This window comes from Cavia porcellus, unplaced genomic scaffold (genome assembly GCF_034190915.1).
Source record: "Cavia porcellus strain 051 isolate PalLab524CR breed Dunkin Hartley unplaced genomic scaffold, mCavPor4.1 scaffold_9, whole genome shotgun sequence".
NCBI lineage: Eukaryota > Metazoa > Chordata > Mammalia > Rodentia > Caviidae > Cavia > Cavia porcellus.
This window is the reverse complement of record NW_026947492.1, coordinates 90897501-90922610: the sequence shown is the minus strand read 5'-3', so window position 1 is coordinate 90922610 and position 25110 is coordinate 90897501. Positions and strand designations below refer to the sequence as shown.

General features: G+C 48.2%; 1 protein-coding gene across 10 annotated transcripts in view; it reads left to right on the top strand.

Moving 5' to 3' along the window:
* Positions 1-25110, top strand: part of Nav2 (neuron navigator 2) — a 669303-nt gene that overhangs the window by 593332 nt on the left and 50861 nt on the right. For 6 of the 10 annotated variants that reach the window (XR_010049935.1, XM_063256804.1, XM_063256802.1 and 3 more), the window contains 8 exons: positions 6806-7097; positions 7713-8415; positions 10088-10555; positions 11035-11100; positions 12443-12487; positions 14815-14975; positions 16352-16540; positions 23109-23161. Coding sequence is in view for 9 of the 10 variants with exons in the window: in XM_063256804.1 (XP_063112874.1) it covers positions 6806-7097; positions 7713-8415; positions 10088-10555; positions 11035-11100; positions 12443-12487; positions 14815-14975; positions 16352-16540; positions 23109-23161 (1977 nt within the window). In the remaining variant the exon portion in view is untranslated. The remainder of the gene's footprint in view (positions 1-6805; positions 7098-7712; positions 8416-10087; positions 10556-11034; positions 11101-12442; positions 12488-14814; positions 14976-16351; positions 16541-23108; positions 23162-25110) is intronic. The other 4 variants (XM_063256801.1, XM_063256806.1, XM_063256803.1 and 1 more) reach the window with 4 other exon arrangements.

Genomic DNA, 25110 nt, shown 5'->3' with positions numbered 1-25110 from the left:
TTAACCTGCAGTATTATTCTCCTTGTAAGTACGATTCCAAAAGTGCATTATTTCATAGGAAAATGAGTTTCTGGTTTCTCTTTAAAAATCAAAAGTACAGCTTTTGCTCCATGTGGCAACTGTCAACAGATGTGCCTGTGTCCTTCCCTTCAGACAGGCTGCTCTCCCCAGCGCACCCTAGATGTGCCAACCAGCTGCACGACTTCAAAATACCCGCCTGAGCCCGGGGAAGGGGTATCTTTCAACTCCCCCAGACTCTCAGATGTCAGGTTTGAAACACAGCACATTTCATGGGAGCACCTGTGCTCACCCGCTCAGGTTTCCCTGTTGGAAAAGTGAGTGCTGCCCTGAGAGTTTGGGGAACATGTCCTCGGCCAGCTTATCCCCACATTGGGTTGACCAGTGCGAGGGCTGGTCAGCGTGGTAGTGCTGGTGTAGACAAACTTTTTGATATCACTGGGTTCTGCCACTGGTGGGATCCTCTGTAGGGGCGGCTGAACCCCTGAGGATACCTGATGGGACCACGTTTCCACCAAGTACCCAGAGAGGGCAGGACAGACACGGTGCCTCCCTCTCACACACCCCTCTTCCAGTGCTGTGACATCTTGGCTCTCACAACCTCTCCTGAGAGATCGGAGCTATAGAGAGGGTGTGTCAACACTCAGGGTGATTGGGGGACAAACTTTTTCTGCCCTGATGTTTGCCAGCAGCAGGGGCCCCTTGGGTGCTGCCTTCGGGATTTGCTGTTTTCACTTTATGTTTTGTTTTGTTGGTATCAGGGATCAAACTCCTACTTACCAGGCAAGCGCTTGAGCCACTCAGCTAAATCGCCAGCCCTTCTTAGGTTTTCACTTCAGAATTTGTAACTATTTTTGAGGAGTGAAGACAGGTTGTGGCGGTTGTATATATTTTAAAAAAAAAACCCAAATGAAGAGATAAGGTTGCAATATATATTAATTTTGTACAGTTTATTCAGGCTCCCCTTAACGTTATTCAGTTCATTATAAGAAAATTCCATGTCATTAATCAAGTGTATTTAACAAAACCAAACTCTAAGCCACACTGCCTGGGAGCAGCCACTCCAGTGATCAGAGACAAGTTCTGTCTCCCAAGTTTCCTTTTCTTGTGGATGCTGGCTGTTTTGTTTTTCTCCTGAGACTCACCCTACAGTGGAGGTGACAAGCATAGCAAGCACCCAGGCTGCCCTTAGAGACACAGCTGGGGACCCGGGGACTTCCTATCACCATTCAGGTGCAGCATAGCCAAGATCTGGAAGCTCTGAAGTTGTCTAGTTGCTCCTGTGAAGCCCAGCTTGGGACACTGTCCCTGTCCTCACTGCTCTCCCACAGAGCTCAAAGTTCCACCTTGACTCAGAATAAACATCTGGTGCTTAGAGAGCCTTACCTGTCACCACACAGTTGATTGTGGATAATGCCAAGGGCCACCCCACCTCCTTGCTGGCCTATTCAGTTCACAAATGTCCCATCAGAAGTTCAAGAATGCTAGACAAAAAGCTTTAGACAAGATACGAGAAGATGGAAGAGATTTACTCTTCCTTGGGTAGTTCCTTCTTGTCAGTCTATCTGAGTTTAAAATATTAAAGTAAAAAAATAAATAAATAAAAATATTAACAGAATGTGATGGCACTTGCCTACAATCCCAGCGGTCTCGAGATGGAGACAGGAGGCTTGTTATGAGTTCAAGGCCAGCATGGACTGGATAACGGGATCTTTTCTCAAAACAAACAAGCAAAAAAGTAAGATAAAAACTGAAAAAGCAGGTTTTAGATAACAGAAAGCCACCAGTAGTTACAGAGCTCTCTATTCGCCACTGGCCTCAGTCGCTAAGTGGATTTGTAGTGGTGTTCCTTTGTTCCCAAATCTCAAAATTTTTGAATCAGTGTGATTCACAGCTTCCTCCCCTTCTGAGGGACTAGCCCCTTGGTCAAATCCAGGGCAGGAGGAGGTGCAGTGTGTCCCACCAGGGCAACCTCTCTACTTGGCTCATTCAATTCTGTCACTGGCTGGCTCCCTCTAGGCTGCCAGAACTGGGGCTACCAGGTTAGGGGAAGCAAGCCGAGGCCAGGCCACTTCACATCCGGGGAACTGGGACTTTACTGCCTGGCAAGGCAGGTAGGGATCGAAGGAGCAGGAGGCGGCTAACGGGATCAGAGGGTCCCTTTGTTTGGGATGTTGAGGACCACTGAGGAGGTCCCAGAGTGCACATGGCCAGCTGCCTCTGCCCCAGCTGTGCACAGACCTCCGCCAGGACAGCTGGCGAGTCCAGGGAGCAGCCAGACCACAGTGTCCCTACAGACACTGAGTCAAGAGCAATGTCCTCAAACAAGCTAATCAGTACCTCCATAAAGTAGTGGGATGACACCAATCTAGGAGATCGTGTGGGGGTCATGGAGAAGCTGTATCTGAATGTGCCTCTCCCAGCGCCTGAGACTTGAGGTGCTCAGAAACTCCTTGCGTCCTCTCTCCATCTACCCCTTCCTTTTCTTTCCTTCCCTCTTTCCCTGCCTCCTTCCCTCCTTCCCTTCCTTTGGGTTTCCTGCCCTCTCCTCTTCCACTCAGGTTGGTATCCTAACATTTACTGTGTTCTTCATGAAGTTTGCTTGCAGTTTCAGTTCATCTCGTGGTGTGCAGCAGGGTGTTTGGGGCTGCGTGCTGGTGGCAGAGGACTAACTGTGGTCATCTGTGCGTTCCCCCCGCAGCCGTTCAGAGTTTTCACTCAGTATCATGGAAGGCCTCGGATACACATGGGAAAGGCCTTCCTTTCCCATGGGCAGTTCTGGAGTCCTTGGCAGTACCCTGGCTCTGGGACGGACTTAGCTGGAGCAAGGGGACCTCACTTGCTGGGAATTGCTGTGCTGACTTTGGGAAGTTATTTTCCCTCTGTCAACCTGGGTTTATGTGGTCTGTACCACACGGAGAATAATACGGCCTTGGAGAACGAATGAGCTAAGAGTGTGTATTGAGGGACATGGTACGTGGTGTGACAGGAGACCAGGGACGATGCTGGTGCCAGTGATTTCTGTTGTTAGTGGGACTTGGACTTCAGCTGTGTCATCTTCTCCACTTGTAAGGGTCCAGGACCAAGCAGGGAGTGTCCCTGACCTCTGACCTGTGGCTTTCACAGGGAGATAAGTAGCCTCGCAAAAGACAAAATTGGGTATCTATGTTCACGATGGGCACGAATGCCAGGGGTTTTCAGAGATGGGAGGGTTGCTTAAAAAGAGACACTGTTCTGGGGGCTTTCCACATTGAGCTTGAGTTCCCTGTCCCCTCCCCAGGAGGCCTATTCATTATTAACCCCATCTCATATGAAAGGCAGCTGTCTCTGAGATGGGAAGCAACTTCCACCAGGTCACACAGCAAACTGGTGGCAGCGTCCAGCACTTCAATTCCAAAGTCTGTGCCCTTCCTCCCAGGTCAGGCCAGGCCTGCCTTTCCTCTGGCCTCACCCTGTCTGCCACCTCGATCTCAGAAGCCTGGCCTCACATGGAAGTCTCTGCTGGCTCATTTCCCCACCTTCCCACCAGGCTGTTGATGGCTAAGAAGATTGCCCAGTGGGGCAGTTGAGAAAATCCTTCAGAAGCTGATCTGTAATCCAGCACTCTGGAAGAGGCAGGAAGGAAAACCATAAACCTGAGCCTAGCGTGGGCAACCCAGGGATTTAGTGAGACCCTGTCTGAGAAAAGAAAGAAAAATTCTGGAGTGAGGCCTAGTGTGCAGGCTTTGGGGTTTGATCCCTAGTAGCAGTCAGAGAAGAAGGGAAGGAGGAGCTGGGGAGAGGCCCCCATCTGCCTGCAGGCCCATGTGGATGGCTGCTGACCCTCCTCTTGGGCACTCTGGGGACAGAGAGGCTAAGATGCTACCATTGTTCACTCCATGCAGCGGTTTGGCACATTGCTTAGGAAGGATCTGCAGGGGAGGCGTGAACTCCAGGCTGATAGATCATCCAGGGCAGGCTCCCAACGGTTCAAAGAAGAGCTTGGAAGGCTACCACCCTAGACCCAGGTAGGGGGAGCCATGGCTGGATGATTCTTCACAGACAGAAAGACAGACATACAGAAGCCATGATCTTGGGCCAGGGGCTCCTCTGAAGCTTCTCTGGGGCTCGGAGTGTAGCCAGCCTGCTAGGATAGAACGGGAGCACACAGCGTAGGGATAGTACAGCGTGTCACAGGGTGTGTGGGAATTCTTCCGTCTGGGTCATAGAAAACCGGTGAACTCCAGGCGGCCTGAGCGTTAAAGTGTGGGCTTGGCCATTAGTAACCTGGATACCTACCTACATCTTTAGTTCTTCTTCATCTTTGTCTTCAGCCTCAGCTGCTGCTTGTTTGCTTGACTGCTTGCTTTTCATTGTTTTTGTTTTTGTTTTTCCAATTTTTGTTTTCGTTAGTACATTTGCAGTACATAATGTACCAGGGATCAAACTCACAGCCTCGTGCTTGTCAGGCAGGCACTTGTGCTGCTGAGCTATATCCCTGGCCCTATTTTTTATTTAGATTTTTAGTTTCTCACAACACAGAGACAATGTGATATTTACATGTTTGTCTGATTTGTTTCACTTCAGACTTCTAACTGGGACTTTGAACTATTTTATTTTCTTCTCTGTGTCTCAATCTTCTTGTATAAAAGTGAGAAGATGAACTCTCACTCCCTCATGGTTTCTGACACTGATGAAACGTGAAGGTACATACAAATCACTTCAGTTCAGTGCTTGGTACATAGTAAGGACTCAATGAGTTTTAATTGTTTTTTCATTGGGGAACTAGATCTAAGAACATTCAAGCAAACAGTAACATGGTAACCCAGGATATGGAGTGTGGTACATGTATAGTACATTTCAGAGCACATTAAAATATGTTAGAATGTACTTAAATGTAAACCTCATGAAGCTGAAGGTTTGAATTTGTTTACTGTAGCATTCCCTGTGCAAATCTGCTTACCCAGTACACACTGGTATCCAAGAAGTCCTTACTAAGTAAATGCTTCCAAAGCCAAGCTTTTCCTGCCCTGGGACCTTTGCACATACAATTCCTGTTCCCTGGCCTGCTTTCCTGGACTTCACTTAGCAAGTTTCTTCTTTAGGTCACTTCTTCCAAAAGTTCTCAGCTGACCCCTGCTCCCCATCCCGTCCCCCTCATCACGATCTACTTTAGGTCCAAGTCCATGTTTGTACTGCTCATCCAAACCCTTTGCCCTTTTCCTTAGTGGAATCCAGAATTGCATATTTGTATTTATCAGTTTGATTCTACCTAAGGGCTGGGAATCAGTGCTATCGGACCCTGCATGATGCCTAGAAAGCAGCAGGCTCAGCATGGGCTCTGATGGGGTGAATGACCCGGGGCATTTACAGGAGCCACTGGGCTGAGAAGTTGGGGTGGAGTGGGTCACTTTAGCTTCTGCTTATCTGGAAGTGGAAATGAAGACCTCGCTCTTACCTTCCTGCAGAGGGTGCCTAGGATTCAGCCAGTGTGTCATCCTTAAGTGCATGCATCCTTGTTCATTCATTTCCTCACGAGGTCCGGTTGGCTCCTGCCCCGTGCCCGTGTGGGATCTCCCGGTGTGGGTTGCTTGCCACTGCTGAGTGGCAGGGTTTCTCATAGGGAGTGTTTTGCTGCTCGTGTGCTATCACTGGTGCCTTCACCAGCAGTCAGTATGTGTTTGGGGAATGACTGAGCACACAAAGGATTCATCAGGTGCTTAGGACAGAGATTCAAAATTTGTAGTGGCTGCAGGGATTGGCAGAGAGTGAAAGGTGACTCAGCTTGGACTGCTTGTCTGTCTGACTTGTCTGTCTGACTTCTCTGTCTGTCACTGTTGTTCTCTTCGGCCATGGTGTCTAGGGAGGGAAGCATTTGCACACCATTGCCCGATGTGCATTGAATGAGCCAGGTCCTGACCAAGTGGTTCTTGTCATGTCCCTCCTTCCTGGCACTGCCCACTCCCAGTAGTGAGTGTGGCCCTCGTTTCCCCTGCACCGAGCTCCTTCTCTTCCTGGCTTCCTCCTACTAGCTCTGCCTCTAGGGAGCGTCCAAAGCATTCAGGTCCAGTCCTCTGTGCCTTTTGGTGCAGTGCACCTCATTGCTGTCCCCTCCTGGGCTCCTTGGCGGGCAGGTCAGGAGTCTCCCAAAGGAAGCCGATTAATGATCTCCCCTGTCTGCACAGCTCCCCGGCAGGGAACAAAGCAGTGGCATACAAATGAGACTAGGTGGGAGCCAACAATGTGGCATTTGAGGGTTTCTTCCCCCGAAGCCGGGCTCCCACGGGCTCCCCTGATTCAGTAGAGTCAGCAGCTGCTCTCGCTCACTCACTTGGTGTATAAGGCTGAGGCGCTGTGCTGGATCCAAAGATCCTCACTGCCAGCGGAGAGATGGGAAGGCGGCAGAACAAAGGAAAACGCCAGCGCTGGATGCTGGTTAGGGAACCGGATGCCGGCTAGAGAGCTGTGCTGGTTTAGAGAGCCAGCTGCCAGGCTGGAGGAGAGTTGGTGGCTGAATTCCCACCACATTTTATCTGTTTTTCCGGTTCTCCTCCCTGGGGCTCCTTCCCTCATTTTTTCCCGGTTCTTTAATTCTCCTCCCTCACTCTCTTTTCTAAGGATCCATTTATATTCTTTACAATCATACTTTCTAACAAGGTAGTCAGGGTTCAAGCGTCCAAACTTTTGGAAAGTACTTACCTCCTATTTCCCCCTTCATTCGTGTTGTATGCTGGCATTTTTGCCTTTGGAGTCAGGGCTCCCCAGCTTGGGATTTGGCGAGGACTGACCCAGGGACTTTTGTCCACAGACGGATGCTGAGAAACACTCGCAAGTGGAGAGGAATTCCCTGTGGTCCGGCGATGATATCAAGAAATCTGACGGGGGGTCCGACAGCGGCATAAAGATGGAGCCGGGGGCCAAGTGGAGGCGGAATCCCTCAGACGTGTCGGATGAGTCGGACAAGAGCACATCAGGCAAGAAGAATCCTGTCATCTCACAGACAGGCTCGTGGCGGCGGGGCATGACAGCACAGGTGGGCATCACCGTGCCTCGGACGAAGCCATCGGCCCCAGCCAGTGCGCTGAAGACACCAGGAACTGGTGAGTGGAAAACAAAAAACATAGTCAAACTGGCAAGGGCTTGACCTTACCAGTTGTTGATTTATTTTCTTTGGGTTTGTACTCTGCTTGTCTAAGGGTTCACCTCCTCCCTTTTTCTGAGCGGAAGCACATAACCCTGTGACATATAACTGCACATGCTGGTTAACCATGCAGTGGGTGACAGTGCCCACACCCAGTGCAGGCTGTTTGGTGGCATGTTGCCATGCTGTGATTTAGGAGCTGAGAGTAAATAAGGGCAGCATGACTCCCTGGAAATGTTAGGGACAGCCTTGCAATGGACAAGGTCAGTAAAAGGCAGCGTTGTTTTTACCCCCAGGTATATCAGGAAAAATCACCTGGCATTGCTTTATCCTAGGTGCATTTAGATTCAGATTGCTTTACAAATGAGGAAAATCATTGATACCTCCTAAAAGGCTCACTGTGACAGCAGCAGACTAGATTATCTTTATAAAGAGCTTTTCCCAGCCTCCCCAGGGCACTGCCTCCCCCTAACCCCCTGGAAAAAGCTGTTCATCAGGGAAAGGGGAGCATCTTAGTGGAGCAGGAGGGGCTGGTTTCTTGATTTGTAAATAACCTGGCTGATTTCTTGCTCAGGAAAAACAGATGATGCAAAAGTGTCAGAGAAGGGAAGGCTTTCACCCAAAGCCTCCCAAGTGAAGCGGTCCCCATCTGACGCAGGCCGCAGCAGTGGTGACGAGTCCAAAAAGCCCCTCCCCACCAGCTCCAGGACGCCCACCGCCATTGCCAACAGCTTTGGGTTCAAGAAGCAAAGTGGCTCAGTGGCTGGGCTGGCCATGATCACAGCCAGTGGAGCTACTGTCACCAGCAGATCAGCCACTCTGGGCAAGATCCCAAAGTCGTCGGCGCTCGTTGGTCGGTCTGGTGGGCGGAAGACGAGCATGGATGGAACCCAGAATCAGGACGATGGGTATCTGTCTCTCAGCTCCCGGACAAACTTGCAGTACCGGAGTTTGCCAAGGCCCAGTAAATCCAACAGCCGGAATGGTGCTGGGAACAGGTCTAGCACCAGCAGCATTGATTCCAACATCAGCAGCAAGTCCGCAGGCCTGCCCATACCCAAGCTGAGGGAGCCTTCGAAAACAGCCCTGGGCAGCTCGCTGCCAGGCCTGGTCAACCAGACAGATAAGGAGAAAGGCATCTCGTCGGACAATGAGAGCGTAGCTTCCTGTAACTCAGTGAAAGTGAACCCAGCTGCCCAACCTGTGCTGAGCTCGGCCCAAGCCACCCTCCAGCCTGGGGCCAAGTACCCAGATGTGGCCTCCCCCACACTCCGCAGGTGAGTGGGTGAATAAATGGTACAGAGTGGAGCTGGAGGATGTGGAAGGACTTCCTGAAGGAAGGATTCCTGCTTCTTAGTGAAATCAACCTCTGGTTTTCCTCTGTATCATTCCTTGGGTAATGCTGCTTTGTTAGCTCCTGCCAGCAGTCTGGTAGTTGATGGGTTATTTTTCCATGTTGGGATAAAAAACAAAGGTCTCTGGAGTGAATCATCCTGAGTTCAAATCCTAAGCCCATCTTCATTAGCTGCCATGTCACCTTTCTTAATTCTGCCTCAGTTTCTTATCTATAAGATGGGCGTGGTAATATTTTTCCAAGGGTCCTTATAAAAGTTAGCCTTTACAACCATGCCTGACCTGGAAACACTTAATAAAACTGAGTTACCATGCAAGATGAGGTCTTGGTATACTCTCAGACCAGGAAAAACAGCGCAAAGGAAGCAGGTCATTTTTCCTGCTCCTCTTGCTAAGTCCATGGCTAACCACAGGTCATTATGAGGGGCTGTGATCTTAGCCAGATCTTTTTCTGAACCTCCCCACATGCTTTTTATACTGCATATGTATTTCCAAATTAGTCCCTGAAATTTTAGTTTAAAAAAAAGGCTTATGGAAAAACTATATCTGGGGGCTGGGGATTTAGCTCAGCGGCATAAGCGCCTGCCTTGTAAGCAGGCAGTCGTGAGTTCGATCCCCGGTACCGGTAAAAAGGAAAAAGACAAAAAAAAAAATCAGATTTTTAGGACTATTTGGAGACAGTAGAGAGAAACTTGCATCGTCTTGAGGATCAGGGTGAAAAGGAATATGCCTATCATAATAACAGTTTTGTTACTTTTGGAGGCACTTATGTCACTCTTTACTGCTGCTGGGTGAAATAGTGTCCTTGAATTACTAGAACACGGTACACTCTCCCAACTTTAAGATCATTTCATCGGTCCCCAAGGAGCATCCTGGCCAGGGAAGGTCGGAGGAGGGCTTTGTACCACTCCCTGTCCCAGGGGCACTTTTTGGTCATAAGGAGAGGGGAGGTGTGGCATTTCTGTGTGTCTGTCACACAGGCATGGTTTGCACTCAGAGTGTCTGGTCTAATGTCTTGTGAAGTCAGCAAGCTTTCCGTGTGTGCCATTGGCTCATTCAAGCTCTGAGGCTCTGAAAATACATCCACCGGGTTGGCCTGTCTCCAGCCTCTGGGGATGGTGATGCCTCTCTTGGGCTCCATTCAAATCCAGGTTCATGTTACCCTTTCCTTGAGTTGTGTTTAGAGATCAAAGAAACCAAATCTTAATTGGAATTAAGCTGCCTTGAACTGAGTGTCTGCTTTGTGTCTGTCTGGTGTCATGGCAGAAGATCACTTACACAGCTCTTTAGATGTTTCCTGGGCTAGGGCCTTTCTTAGGTAGTTGATTTCTAGAAAGAAATGGAAGCAAGACCTTGGACTGGTGTGTAGAGGTCTGTAGAAAATGAAGTCTCCATCACCCAACATGTCAGAGAGAGCCAGGGTCTCGGTGGCAGTCTAGAGCTTGAAGATGGCACCTGGGTGCAGGCTCACTTTCTGGCCATCGTTCCCCCCACCCCAACACCGTCAGCAGGGAAGACCATGGCCCACTCCCTCTAACAGCCAGGCAGCCCTAGGCCCCAGGCGTTCATCCCACATAACTCTTTGTATCTTCACAGACTCTTTGGTGGGAAGCCTACCAAGCAAGTGCCCATCGCCACTGCTGAAAACATGAAAAATTCAGTGGTCATCTCTAATCCTCATGCCACCATGACCCAGCAAGGTAACTTAGAATCCCCATCAGGCAGTGGCATCCTGAGCAGTGGGAGCAGCAGCCCTCTCTACAGTAAAAACGTGGACCTCAACCAGTCTCCTCTAGCCTCCAGCCCCAGCTCAGCTCACTCGGGCCCCTCCAACAGCCTTACCTGGGGCACCACAGCCAGCAGCTCCTCGGCGGTCAGCAAGGACGGGCTGGGCTTCCAGTCGGTCAGCAGCCTGCACACCAGCTGCGAGTCCATTGACATCTCCCTGGGGAGTGGAGGCGGGCTGAGCCACAATTCCTCCACCGGCCTCCTCACCTCCTCCAAGGATGACTCCCTGACGCCCTTTGTGCGAACCAACAGTGTGAAGACCACACTGTCGGAAAGGTTGGTGCTGGGCCCCTGGATGATGCCTTTCCCAGAGCGAGTTCAGAGATGAGGCTCAGAACCCCAGATGCTCACGAGCCCCGACCTGTGAGGGAGTTTTGCTCTTTCCTCTTTCTTGGGAAAGCCAGCGAGGGGTGGAATTTAGCGCGGCTCTGCTTCCTGTTTATTATTGCCTGATGTTTATTCTTGGTGCTTGATGCTGCTGAAAGTCCCTTGGGGACAGATCTGTGCTACCACCTGAAATGGCTTTCAGCCTTTGAAATCCTTCCGTTGTGTTCTGTTTCTCCATCGGCTCCTTCTGTCCCCTCCCGAGCAAATGTGTGAAGAGCCAGAAAGCATCCTCAGAGCCCTGGATGCCTGTAGAAGTCTATGCACATAGAGGAGAAAGGCAGGGTGCTGGGATGATTGTAAACACCACTGCCTCTCCTTTCTTCCATCTAATATTCCTTCTCTTGTTTTCTACCTGTCTGGACTTCTAGCCCTCTCTCTTCCCCTGCTGCTAGCCCTAAGTTCTGCAGAAGTACTCTGCCCAGGAAGCAGGACAGGTAATGACACTGTAGACCAGGGGCCCTCCCAGCCTCTAGGTTCCGCTGCCTGTCTGTCGTCAAGCCAGATGTTTTGTGCAAGGCTGTTGGCCTGAGGCTTCCGCTTGTGTCTGTGGCTTTAGTGTATTCTGTGATCCCCCCTCCCAGACATGCCAGTGGGGATCTGTTCTGCTGTTCGAGAAAGCCCAGGAAGAGGTAGGGTTGGGCTGGCCTCTTTATCCAGCTTGGGAAGGCCACCCAATCTCCATTTTTCACTCTGGCTGGGCTGACAGAATCTCTCACTTGCATCTCCTGTGGCCTCCTGTGGCATGTTCCTGCCTCCTAGTTTCCTGTCCTTTACTCCCACCCCAGCCCAGAACCGTCTACCACCCACCATGTAGCCTGCTCCTTTTCCCCATCTCCCCTCCCCACACAGCTGGTTTTTCTCTCTTTCAAGCCTCTTTCTTGCAGTTTGGCTTGTCCCGTCTTGCAGACTGCTGTGTTCTATGTACCCATAGCCTGTGATGACCATGTGAAATGCAATATATGGAGTGTAGCGATTTTACAAACCGACAAATTTGTGTTTGCCCCCAGCCGTGGGTGGGCCTCAGAGATAGATACTGACCTTTAAATTTGTGAGGGCAGCCATAGGTTGGCCCAACATAATAAGCAGATGTTTCATTCCAGAAAAAAAAATTAGTGGAAATCTTCTTAACCCAGTCTACACCAAATACTGTGTCAGACTAACAAACTGAGCCTTGAAACTCTGGTTCTTTGCAAATCCGGATGCCTTGACTCTATCAGCCAACAAGTGGAAACATGCCTGATGGCAGCCCGAAGCTCGGCTCCTAGCTACATCTTTGCCGGGCAGGAACAAGGAGAAATAGAGAGGGACCTGGAATTCACTTGTTACAGATGAATTCCAAGTATGCAGACTGCGGGCCTCTTGAAATCCTCCAGTGAGTCCCTTTTCTCCTTTGAAGCTGTTGCCAGTGGGGGGTGGGCTGAAGTTAGGGGTGTAGGGAGGCTGGCATCCTCTCTGTTAGGAGCCCTATAGCTGGTGCAGAGCTGGGCAGCCTGTTTGGCTTTGAGCCTATGGAAAAGGAAGAATATTTGGGGTTGAATGACTTGGCCACCTGGTGATTCAGCGAAGTATGCACTCATGTCAGCTCAGGGCAAGGCTTGGGCTCCTTTTGTGACCCTGGCTGTGGATGTGTTACATGTACAGCTAGGTAAGAGAGTGGTCCCTGGTGACGGTGACGGGAGTCTCTTTCTAGGGAGGTCCCCAGCCCTTTCCCCTTCCACTCCCTGCTTCTCTGGTGCTTCCCTGAAGTTCTGGTTTTTTGTTTTAACTTTCCTACAGTGACTCGCACCTTGATAGGAACACTTTGCCTAAGAAAGGAGTCAGGTATCTGTCTCTGCCTTGCACCCACGCCATCTGCTGTGGCCTTGGAGATTGGCTGTGTGGCTCTCATGGCTGGTGGGGATTTGGGCTGGATTGGGGTCCCTGCTTTGGCCACTGCAGGAGAACTTCTGGGTGATGGCTCACCTTCTCTTATCTCTCTCCATTTGTGGCTTTTTTGCTTGATCGGGCTGCGCTTTTTTCAGGCTTGATGTGATAAAACCATCTCATGAAAAACATCCCCAGGTGAGCGCAGAGTGGTCCTGGCCGCTGCTGGGCTCTCATCCTTGATCACTCTGTTCATGTGGCTGGCTTCCAACACACAGGGGTGACTTGCAGCATGCTTACCCATTAACCAGAAGGAAAGCGAAGAAGGACGGGGTCTCTCCCCCAATTTAAATATAATCTGACATTTCGGATACCTTGTCTAAATATTCTTCTCATTGACTGTAGGGGTCAGCTTCCTCCCCTTCACAGGAAGTCGTGACTCAGCTTGGTTTTGTGCTCATCCTGGTGAAACAGAATGCTCTAAGTCACCACCATACACCCCACCCACATCACATCACATCGCCACCCAGAGGACCCTCAGTTTGCTAATGCTCCCCATGGTCTTCCTGTGCTGTGGTCGACACTGTCATTTCTCCTGCTTTCTAAACACCTCGTCCGCTGTAGCATTGGCATCACCCTGCACTGAGCATTAAGTGCTACCATGTAAAGTGGGACTTGGAATGAAATGTCTTGTTGCTGTCTGTGTGTCTGTGTTAATAACCTGCAGCTCTTAAGACCGAGAGCGTTCTGAACAGTAACTTGAGGTAGGTATCAATGTTCCTTGTGGCAGGAGCTCTGAGTAAAGTCAACTCTGAAAACCTAAGATGGAAATGTAAAAGTTGCCAGCTGGGATCTCCTGAGAGGGATTCAACACTGTGGCCTTCTAGTTGGCCAGGCCCTTTTACCTAAGAGTTTGCTTCATTGCCAGGCATGGTGATGCACAATCCCAGCACTCTGGAGGCTGAGGCAGGAGAATCACGAGCTTTAGGCAGCCTGGGCTATGTAGTAAGACCCTGTTTCAAAAAGACAACAACCAAAAATGAAGAGTTTTTACATTGTCCCCACAAGGGCAGCTTGTCTGCAACTATGCCAGGTTTGAAATAATACAGATTTGACATTGATACCCCAAAAGGAAGATAGGTTCTAAGTATTAATATTTTGGAATGATACATACATATATATATATATATATATATATATATATATATATATATATATATTCTCTAGCAAAGCTTTATATAGCTTTGTTTTTAAGAGGTTCAGAATAGGGATCTGTGACGTACAAGGGATTTTCAGGCAGTGGATATGCCCAAAAAAGTTGTATGTCCGTCAGGGCTGGTGAAGAATCGAAGGAACATAAGCCTTTCTAGCTCACTTCCGCCACACCTCCATATCCCAAACAACACACTGACAAGACCATTTTTAAGCCAGAGGAATCCCTCTGGTATCCACAGTACAAAGTCAAAGGGGTCCTCTGACCACTCAGGCACCTCACAAATTCCAGCTGCTGGCTCTGAAAAAGAGGATCGATTTCAGAATCAGATAAACACAGCCTGCAACCTTGGCTTTGGGTGCAGAACTGGGTGTGCCTTTCCCAGAATGCCAAATGGGAGTAACTGTACCTGCGTTTGCTGAGTAAGTCTAGTGGGTGAGCTTCAGTGAGACAGTGCCCACCAAACACCTGGGACCAACTGTGTGTCCTAGTATATGATGATGTCCTAGCATGGGCCCCTTGGCTTCCAAAGTCTCCTCACAAAAAGCCCAGCGATTCAGGGCTCCTTTCCTGAAGACCTGTTTGTGTGCAATCCTAGCCACCACTGCGAGCACCAGCGTCCTCCGGAGTCTGTGCTCCGCTGTGCTCTGACTCAGGGCTACTCACTCATGCTGTAGAATGCAGAGGCTGAGCGTGACCTCATTAAAACTTCCTCAGGGCTCTAACAGCAGCTCTCTGTTGCACTCCCACTGTCAGGGTGGCGGCTTTGACGTGAGTGACACTGTCTTGAAGCAACACGTTACAGCTACACCCGGCGGCGACTCTTTTGAGATTTACCCATCTTCCTCCCTCTAGGTTTTCCTTCCAAACTGAGAGCAATTAGGACTTTTCCCCTCCAAATGCAGCCAAGGAGAAAAAAAAAATAAGTTTGAGGAACTCTTTGAGTTTCAGGGTGTGTAGCGATCATCTTTAGGTGTAGATTTTCTTTTTATGCCCTTGTCACTTGCTGTGCGGAGCTGGCTTTTCTATGTGTCTGCCGTAGTTCACGGCAGCCTGGTCTCTGTGTATCCAGGTACACCCCCACCTCCCAGCTGCGCACGCAGGAAGATGCGAAAGAATGGTTGAGGTCCCACTCTGCTGGAGGCCTCCAGGACACCGCTGCCAATTCCCCCTTTTCCTCTGGCTCCAGTGTGACTTCTCCGTCTGGAACAAGATTCAACTTTTCCCAGCTGGGTGAGTAGCCGCCTTAACAGTTCCCTAGGGCAGAGGTTATCTTGCTTTTGGAAATAAACATGTGGTCAGAGACCTCTCGTCTCCTCTCTTGCAGCGTCTGCTCGGCTCTCAGCAGTAGAGCTTGCTTCTGCAAGATTGATAGTCAGAGAAATAGAGAAAGTGGCAAAGGTTTTGGTCCTGTAGTAATTTTCTTTCTATGGTTGGTATAGGCAAGGTTATAGCAAGGACTAAAGCACCCCATTTTCTTATGATCAGTGTTTTTTTTTTTTCATTTTTTTTTTAACTTTTTATCAGTACTGGGGATCGAACTCATGACCGCCTGCTTGCAAGGCAGGTGCTTATGCGCTGAGCTAAATCCCCAGCCCCCAAGCACCCATTTTCTTGAGGAGACCTCAGAAGTAAGTTTTACAGCAGATCCCATGCTTTATAAGCATCCTCCTGGGTTTTCTAAACTGGAAGTAAAAGTGAAGTTTGGACTAAGCAAATATTCTTGGAAATGCCTGCTGTTCACATAACACCTTGACAGGCTTGGTGGGAAGGGAAAACCATCCTGAACACAGTGCTACCTATTCCAGTTGGGGATTCATGTTGGGGAGACAAACATACCTATGCAGACCCGTAAAACGGGGTAAAACAGGGCCATTCAAAGCGTCATAGGAAACTGTGCTGATGGCATAAGCCAGATAGTGATAAGGAAGATGGGTGCTGGCTGGCACTGGCGCAGGTCTCATCTTTACAGCTGTAGCCTTCTCTGGGTACGGGAGTACTACATTCCAAGTCTCTGAGGACAGCTGTGGCTTGTAATCAAGTGAGGCTGAGCTCTTCCTTACTGATAAACCAAGTGGGTGCTTCCAGAAGTTAGTGTATCACCAACCTGGCATGTCATGAGCAAACCCACTACATGGGCTCCTTGCACATTGTTGCTGAAGCCTCCTGGCAGGGGCAGCGGGTCCTGTGTGCACCTTGTTCTTTCCCAGCCATAACTCTTTGCAGCGGGGATTCCTGTCATGCACAAATGCTTCCCATCTGATCAAAAGCCTCATAGGACTATTTCGGGCTTTTGGCTCCGAAGAGGGTTGTTCCAGATGAGCCCAGCGAGTAATTAGCTCATGCCTGGAAGGTGACACCAGCTTGTCTGGACGTGCCAAGTTGGAACTGAGGCCCAGCTTGAGAGCTGACCTGCCTTCCCTCCCTTATTTTTAGCTCTCAGTGTATAACTCACATTCTGATGGGACTACCTTTTGGTGAATAGACAAGGGAGAGGAGTTGGCACAAGTGCGCATGGCTAGTAATCAAGTCGTCTCCTCTTTGTCCCTGTCTGGGGTTTGAGCAGAGATGTGTATGTCCACTGATTGATTCTGTTCCTTTCATTCCAGCGAGTCCCACCACTGTCACCCAGATGAGCTTGTCCAACCCAACCATGCTGCGGACCCACAGCCTGTCCAACGCGGATGGTCAGTACGATCCGTACACCGACAGCCGCTTCCGGAACAGCTCCATGTCACTGGACGAGAAGAGCAGAACCATGAGCCGTTCAGGCTCCTTCCGGGATGGGTTTGAAGAAGGTGAGGAAGGAGACTCGTTTTCCTCTAGGTTATGTGGCTCAAAGGTCTCTAACTACACTGTCTTTGTTGACCTGAGACACTACTGTTGAGGGTCTTCCTGTCTCTCTCCTCCGCTGGCCCTTCGCTGACTTGTCAGCACGTGGGTCTCGGCTTCTTGTGAGGCTTAGCCACTAGCATCCCACTCGGCAGTGAATGTTTGGAGAGTTTCTTTCCTCCCGTTGGCTGGGTAGCTACTGCAGGATTTCCTGTCTTGCCAAGCACCATTTTTTGTTTGCTTGTTTGTTCATTTGTTTGGTTTGGTGTTTGAAGACAAAGTCTTGCTGTGTAGTCCAGGCTAGCCTTGAACTTCTAGCTGTCCTCCTGCCTCAGCCTCCCAAGTGCTGGGATTGCACCATCATGCTCAACTGTGCCCTCACTTTTGCCTTTTTCCTTCCCTGGTTGCCAAGTGGGAACATTTCTAGTTGGATTTTTAGGTTTTATAATTGTAGGAGAAAAGTTTTGTGGACCACTTTGTCGTAACTTTGCTCCTTCCGCTGAAGCGTAAGTTAGAACAAGTGGCCAAAATGGTATAGGGAGACATCACCCCCCAGCCCCTGAAAGACGCGGCTCATAAGACATTGAAAGCATCCTCGCAGGGCCCCTGAAAGACCGGCTCATAAGACATTGAAAGCATCCTCGCAGGCTAGGAATTAAGAACAGAGTCAGACTCGCAGTATTTGAATTCCAGCTCCGTGACTCTTTGGGTGTATGATCAGGGGCAAGTTTTTTCACCTCTCCTAGTCTCTGTTTTGTTTTTTTCCTTTTTGCTGATAAAATGCGAATAATAACAGTGTTCAGCTTGCAGAATTATAAGAATTAGATGAGATGATATGGGTAGATGTTGACACGGTACACTGCTGCGTGCCATGGCTTGTAGATGGAGCTTCAGGACAGACCTCCTGGCAGCCAGGAGTCACCAGCCAGGGGGTGCTGGAGGCAGGGGCGGCGGCTGAGGCTGCAGCTGTGTGGTGCCTTGTATCCAGTGATAGACATGTCTGTCCCTGGTGACTTCCCTCTGTGCCCCGTCCCTACAAAAGTGGGGAAACATGCCTGGCATCCTCCTGATGGAAGCAACAAATAATATCTGTGAGTGTTTGGTAAGTTCAAAGTCAAATAGGGAGAAATCACGGATACGGGCTACAGCTTTTGCCTAATGTCCCTTTTTAAAAAAAGAGTTTCACTACAGAGCCGTTGTTCCTGGTTAATCTTGGTTAATCTTGCTGGCGAGGTCATGCTCTCCCTGCTGATTTATGCATCATTTGCATCCAGTGACATCAGAAGGCAGGCACAAGCCAGTAAGTCCATATATGGGACGCTGCAGGGACAGAGGATTGAGCCGAAGGAGCCTGAGCCAGGGAGGGAGGTTCACTAGATTCAAGAGCTAAAGTTTAAAGCTGTAAGCATTTAGAGCAGTAAGCTAGGGGAATACGTTGACCCTAAAGTGAGGGAGGAGGCAATTTGTCTGCAGCCTCTTTCTAGTCCGTGTGTAAGCCATGGCCACAGATTGTCCCTAGCTTGCCTGGTAATGAGTCGTGTGTGGAGCTGTCCTGGGCCACATTCCTCTTCTCTGCTACACAAGGCCTGAGTGTGGAAACTTGTCCAAACATGCATGCTCCATCACATCAAGCTCCAGGACCGTTGTGGTATCGGCAGACAGTTTTTATTTATTCCATCTGGAATCAAGCTGTCAGGTAGCTCACCTGGGGCATCTGGGATGCCACAATGAGGCCCATGAAAAGCTCTTGCTAGACTTGTGAACCTAAGGAGTCATGGTGACATAGCACTGAGGCATAGAGGTAAAATATCAAAATCTGGGGTTTCTCGTAAGGACTGCTGTCACTGTACTGTGAACGCATAACAGCTTCACCTTTGGGGAAGTTTGGTATCAGGTACTCCCAAGAACCAAACGGAGCTTGAGTAATGAGGACTTTCAGTTCCTCTGAGTGAACTGACAAATTCCTAGGGTTGTGGGCATAGTTGAGGAAAAGTTCACATCTCACATTCAGACCAAATAGAACCTCTTGACAGTGGTCAGTGGGGTGTGCTGGATGCCATAATGGCAAAGCAGAAACTTAGGAAGAATCAATGAGTGTGTGGCAGGCTGCAACTCAATTAACCCTTCCCATTTTGAAGGGAGTGAGAACCATACCTATGTAGATTAGGTGCAAGAGGCCCAGCAGCAGACTGTCTGTGTTATTTCAGGTACCATAGTTTCCATCAGATGCATGCATCATGCAGTCTTTTTCCTTTTTTACTCTGAATAAAATTTATTTTTGGCTTTATAACATTAAAAACTTGAATAATGCATTTAACTATAAACTTAAAGCTTCTCATGCAAGGAGTTGCAAACCAAGTTTTAAATACAAGCTCTAAATTGCTTTAGGTTTATTTTAAAAGACTCTTCAGTGTACCTACAGCAAGAGAACACCAGATCTAAAATGTTAAGGCACAAACTTTGTCATTGTGGGGTCTGCTATTCTGGCCCCAGCACCTGCTATGCAAGTCTCAACCAGAATTAAGCAAAATAGTCACAATCTAAATCTTGGGTTACTCAAAAGGGTGTTAAAATCCTTTGGGGTGAAAAGTTGCGTGTCAGTATCTTGCACAATTTCACTCTTTCCTTCAAGAGAGCGAATCCAATGGCTTGGCTCTTCCCAGAGCTTTAAAATACAGCGTGGTCCCCCTCCGCCCTTGCCCTGGTCCCTCGAAGAGCTGGTTTCCAAGTGCCAGGCTGCCTTGGATGGGCTATCCCCGCACCCTGGAAAACAAAGGGGATTCCCAGCCATTGTCTTCCATGGCATCGAGCATCACCAGCACTAACATCATGCAGTCTTAAAGTCAACATCAGTAGTGTGAATTTTGGAAGATGCTTGAGTTGTTTTAAAACTAGGTCTTTGGAGAAAAAAGTCCCATAACTGCAGATCATTGCACTGAGCTGGTGCGATATGAAACACGGATACCCCATCCTGTGTGAATCCAGAAGTGTAGAACCGCTTAGTTACAAGGAAGGTCTATCCTTTCCTATCCAGCAGTGCACTTGTGTTCTGAGTTCCAGCCGTTTCAGGTCCTGACCTGCTCACAGTTAGCATTGTGATATCAGGTAGGGGACTTAGTCTTGCAGCCTGTCTCTGATTCTCTAAAAAGTAGAAAATAACTGTAGCTGCTTCAGGGGATTGAAGTGAAAGTTAGATGAGATAAATCTTAGAAAGCATTTAGCAAATAGCTTTGAGAGGAGCTTGTTGTAAGCACTCAGTCAATGGTAGCTATTGTTGTCATTGTCCCTTTGTAGCCTTCTCTCCAACAGCTATTGTGGTCTGCTTTTATTTTTTAATGACAAGACTGAGGCAGAAGTGATTTAGGACACAATGAGGTCCTGAGCCTCCTGATTTGCAATCCTATGCTCATTTATCTACTCAACCCTAACTTCACATTCAGTTTAGCTGGGCTTTTAAAATTGTTTGAGCTGGGAGAACAGTGGCGGAGCTTGTGATCCCAGTGACTTGGGAGACTGAGACAAGGAGGATCACAAATTTGAGGCCAGACTGGACAACTTAGTAAGACCCTGCCTTAAAATAAAGTAAAATAAAATAAAGTAAAAATGGGGGTGAGGGTAGGGATGTAGCTCAGTGAAAGAGTAATCTGCTCAATCTCCATTAGCTTAAAATTTTTCTTGACTTCTTCGAGGCAGGCAAACTCTGGGATTTTGTCAGAGCATTCTCTGCCTCGTTATGCTTCCTCTGCTGATGGAGAGGTTGCGAGGTTCTTAGCTGTCATACTAGCTGTGGGACAAGAGGGAGGGAGAGATCTCTGGGTGCACGTTCTGTCTCTTCCCGATACCATTGTGTGCTTAGCAGTATCACTGGACCATTCTGGACCTTCATTCATTCATTTGTTAATCAAGGGTGGAAACTGGGTGTTTGATTTTTTTTTTTAACCTGCAAATGCTCTATGATGAGGAGGATCACTCTGAACAATGGTACTATGAGACGGTGCTTTAATTAGTATAAAACTATTGTATGTGAGATGCCCGAGTATGATGAGAGAGCTGCTTGATTGCCTATTAACTGAAATATGCCCAGTTGTTTTATTCTGTCTAGCAGTTCTACACCTTTCTGAAGCATCTTCCTTCTGGACATCAGTCCTGGCTTGTGCCTGAAAGATTACATAAAATGATTAGGAAATCATTCAGAAACATACCCAAAGGCTTAAAATAACTCCCAGGAAGCAGCAGAGGACAAGGACAGAAAAGTGTCCAGACTTCTGGTCTGCATATCTTGTTCTTGACTGGCTGTGTGACTCTAGCAAGTCCTTTATTTCTCTGCGATTCCTCAGTGGCAGAGATGGCCACTCTTGATAGGCTCATAGTTCCTGGTAGTTATAAAACTTCAGAGGTGCAAGTACAGGGAGAAAACCTGCACAACACACTTTAGCAAGCTGTTTGCGTTCTGTAGCTTGGGAACATTTTATTGTCAAGCAGTATCTATCCTCACAGCAGGCTTGGACTTGGCTCAGCTGCCTGTGAGGGCCAGGGCATCGACTGTGCTGAGCTGCATTCAGCTCGAGGTTGACTCTTGACATGGCGGAGTCTGTTCCTTTGGACCACAGCCTTGCCAGCTAGAAGTTAAGTGCAGAGAAAAGTAATGACCTCCACCTTCACCCTGCCAGATGTACTCCTCTCTGCTTGTGGCTCCAGCTGGCACTGAGTTGCTGCTAAAACCGTGTAGTAAGTTTGTGGTGTGTGAGATACAAAAAGAGAAAACACTCCCATTTTCCAGCAGCCACAGGTCCTGCGCGATGTCTGGAACCAGCCCCTGGCAGTGCCAGCATGCACACATGATTGAGGAATGACTATATGTTTCTCCTCAACTCTGCTCTCTCCACCCGCAGATAATCATGAGCTCAGGTTACTTCCTGCTTTGGAACATTAGGCCACCAACCTCAGAGGCCTCGATGAATGTGTGCAGTGTACTAACACACAAAGACAGTACTGGCCAATAAGACCCTACTCTGATTTTTATGGAGTCTGAGTCAGATCAGTCCCAGACGGAAGAGGAGATCTTGAACTCAGACCCTTGCTAAGGAGGATTGGTGTGAGGATGGTCGGGAGTGGCTAAGCAAGCAGAGGGTCAGGATGGCAAGCCAGGAGCTGTGTGGAGGTAGGATGAAGGAGCCCAGCGGGGGATTATTCAGGGGAGACTTGGAGACTTCACGTAGGAGCCCACGTTGGAGACTCTTCTGATTTGGATCCTAGGTGGTGTTTAGACGCATCCCAAACAGAACCACATGGACCAAGACAGAGATGGGAAGGATGACGCAAGGCTATGCTCTGGAGAGAAATGTGGGGTTCATGATGTGACAGGAACATTGGGGAGTTTACTGAGGGACCACAGGCAGGCATGGATTATTAGCAGAGCTGCTCATCCATGTCCTGTTGGCAGGTCTCCTGCCCACTGCCAAGCTGCCGGGGGCATGCCACCTGGTGCCCGTGGAAAGCCCTTTGCTGGCCTCCCATTGTAGGCAGCATAGCACATAGTAGGGACGCAGGCTTTCCGGCCATGCTTGGGAAAGCTGTGTGATGTTAACACAGGAACAGTTCTGTCTTTCAACAAGTTGCCAATTAAACAGAACCCGGTTCCCAAAGAAAGAAAGAAGACAGCCAGAGTGTCTCATCCTAGACAAGACTAGGCTTTCAGATGAATACCAGTCACAGTCTCCTAAAGAAGGGGTGCTTATCATCACAAGCATGGTTTTAAGTCAACTGGTGCCAACCTGAATTAGGAAATAGAACTCTTCTTACTTGTCACTTTGTAGACATAAGAGAAATCAAATGAAAAATCTTAATGTCGGGGAAGAGGTTCTTAAAACTAATATTCTGTTCCATAGTCTAAACACGAGTTTACTATTGGCCAGCGGCTTCTTGGGTTCAAAATAATCAGCTCATCTTTTAAGTGACAGATGTCATCAGGGTATAAAATCTGTATGCAACACAATGTCAGCCCTAAAGAAATATATTAGAAGAAAGAGTGGCGGGGCTGGGGATTTAGCTCAGCGGCATAAGCACCTGCCTTGCAAGCAGGCAGTCGTGAGTTCGATCCCCAGTACCAATAAAAAGGTAAAAGACAAAAAAAAAAAAAAAGAAGAGTGGAATAAAATATCCAGGAATGCTAAGACGTTGCCTCTGGTTATTGGGATTATGAGTCACTCCTGCTTATAGCAATAAATATGCTTCTTAGTACCTTTGTGCTTGAAAGTTTTTGCTCCAGAATTGTATATTATTTTGATAGTTGAGAAAAAGGTGTATTTAGATGATTAGAGGGGCGATGGGGAAGGACTAGAAAAGTGAGTTCCTTTCAGAAATTGGCTGTGATTTGGCAGTGATCTCCCCTACCTGAGAAGGATGCGGCCATGGTGAGGGTGCCCATCCCAGGCTGGGCAGTGTCACTCCTGCTGACTTCCTCCTTCTCTGTCCCTTTTTTGGTTTCACAGCAGCCAGCTCTGCAACTCACCTCTCTTCTTTTTCTTTTGACAGTTCACGGATCGTCGCTCTCCTTGGTCTCCAGCACATCATCCATTTATTCTACAGTGAGTACAAATCAATGCTGTGTGGCTGTGATCATTCTTCTATCAAACAGAATAAAATCAGTATACCAAATGTAGAGGACAGTGAGTTTTCTCGAGAGAGACCCTCCATCATAAAGGAATCCAGTAATTAGGGAGCAAGATTTGAAATTCCCAAACACATATTAGCCATAATGTACTGATGGGTCAGGAACTGGCCGCTTTTTCAAGTGGCAGTGTTTCTCCGTGATAGTAGGTGAGAAGGTGTGACAGGCTTTGGCCACCTGCCAGTACGCTTGAGCAAGGAAGGTCTTGACCAGTTTTATGTTTGCCTCAGTTTCTTCCTAGTAAAGTAGAATAACAACAGCAAACCTATCTTATAAGAGTTGTAATGAGGGTTAAATGTTCTGAAAATTATATTTCATTATAATATAAGCTCCTAGAGAAAAAGGACTCTTGTTTTTATTCCTGGAATCTAGGAAAGCTGGTCAAAAAGTAGATTTGAGAAAAAAATTTTAAATGCATATAAGCAATAAACATAATACAACTCGGGGTAAGCACCCAGTGCTGGCTGTTATCAGTGGTAGATCTATCAACCAAATACTGAATACAGTCAGTTAGGATTTTCAGAACTACCGACTTGGTTCAGTAGTACTCACTTTGTAGCCCTATACACTGTCTGTCTTGTATTAATATGAGAATTCCTACAAGAAAAAAATTCTTTAACCCCTAATTCCATGAAAACAAATGTTTTAATAATTCAGATTTTGATAATGCTAAGATTATGGACCGTATAGCAGTGCTAAATGTATGTAGCTCCTTCAAAATAAAAGGCTATGCCAGGGTTAAGTTAAAGAGACCGGCGGCTGCTGGTTGTGGTTTCGTAGGCCTATAGTGGGCCGACTTAGTGATTGTTGACCGTAGTCTGATTGGAACTAGAAGGTCTCACTCTGTTCCTACCCAGCCCTCTCCTCTAGCTCCAAAATTCCTCTCTCTCCAGCTGATCATCCTCTGACATTTCATCACTGGGCCTTAAAGGTGTTATAGATAGATACATAGATAGATAGAGATTTTGGGGTGGGGTTATGAAGCCACTGTCTACTAAGAAAGCATAATGATGGTCTTCCAGAGCTGTCAGCTAGTGGATAAATGTAAATCATTTCCTCTAGAGTGAAATTCTGAGGCTTGGCCACCCCGAACGGTACTTTCAAACCTACACTAGCTTCTTCCGTTGTCCTTACTGACACAGCGTATGCCAGGTTCTGGCCCAAGCCCTGAGGACATGGGTTAGGGAAGAAGCCACCTAGTGCTGAAAGAGGAAGCCAGAGGCATCGGAGGGTACCTGGGGAAGTGGCACTCTAGCTTCTCAGGGTAGGTACAGAGCAGCCGGGCAGAAACCGCCATGCCCCCTGTATGCCTTTTGAGAGCTCCTGTTCCAGGTGTGTTTCATGAAGATGCTATTTTTGTGCCATTTGACATTGTCCTTTCTGAGTCGTTGTTAACTCAGTACATTACCAGAAACCTAATTATAACACTGTTGAATTCCTAGTTTATTTGGGCAGTAAGAGGAGCCCAACCTCTAATCTTAGTTTATTGTCCCCTTGTCTTTGGACTAATCAGTCACCTTGGAGACAAAAGGAATGTCTTCAGTTTGTCTTCAGTGTCAGAAATGAGCAAGGCAATCGTGTCAGGTCCCTGGAACCCCTCTGCCCTTCTGTGAGTCTGAGGGTCAAAGGTACCCATGTACCTTCCTTGAAGGTGGCTTCTCTGAGAATCTAGGTTGTTTTTGCAGACATAAAAACAATGACATTTGAATATGTTCATGCCAGAGTAGACTCAGAGGGTCATCACAGTTACAGACCAAGAAATCTTGCAACTGGGAGTCTTACTATCTGAGAGTCTTACAGGCTTTAATTAGACAACAGTAGCACCTTTCCTTAAAGTCTGTGTAATTCTTAGATATTTAAGCGTGG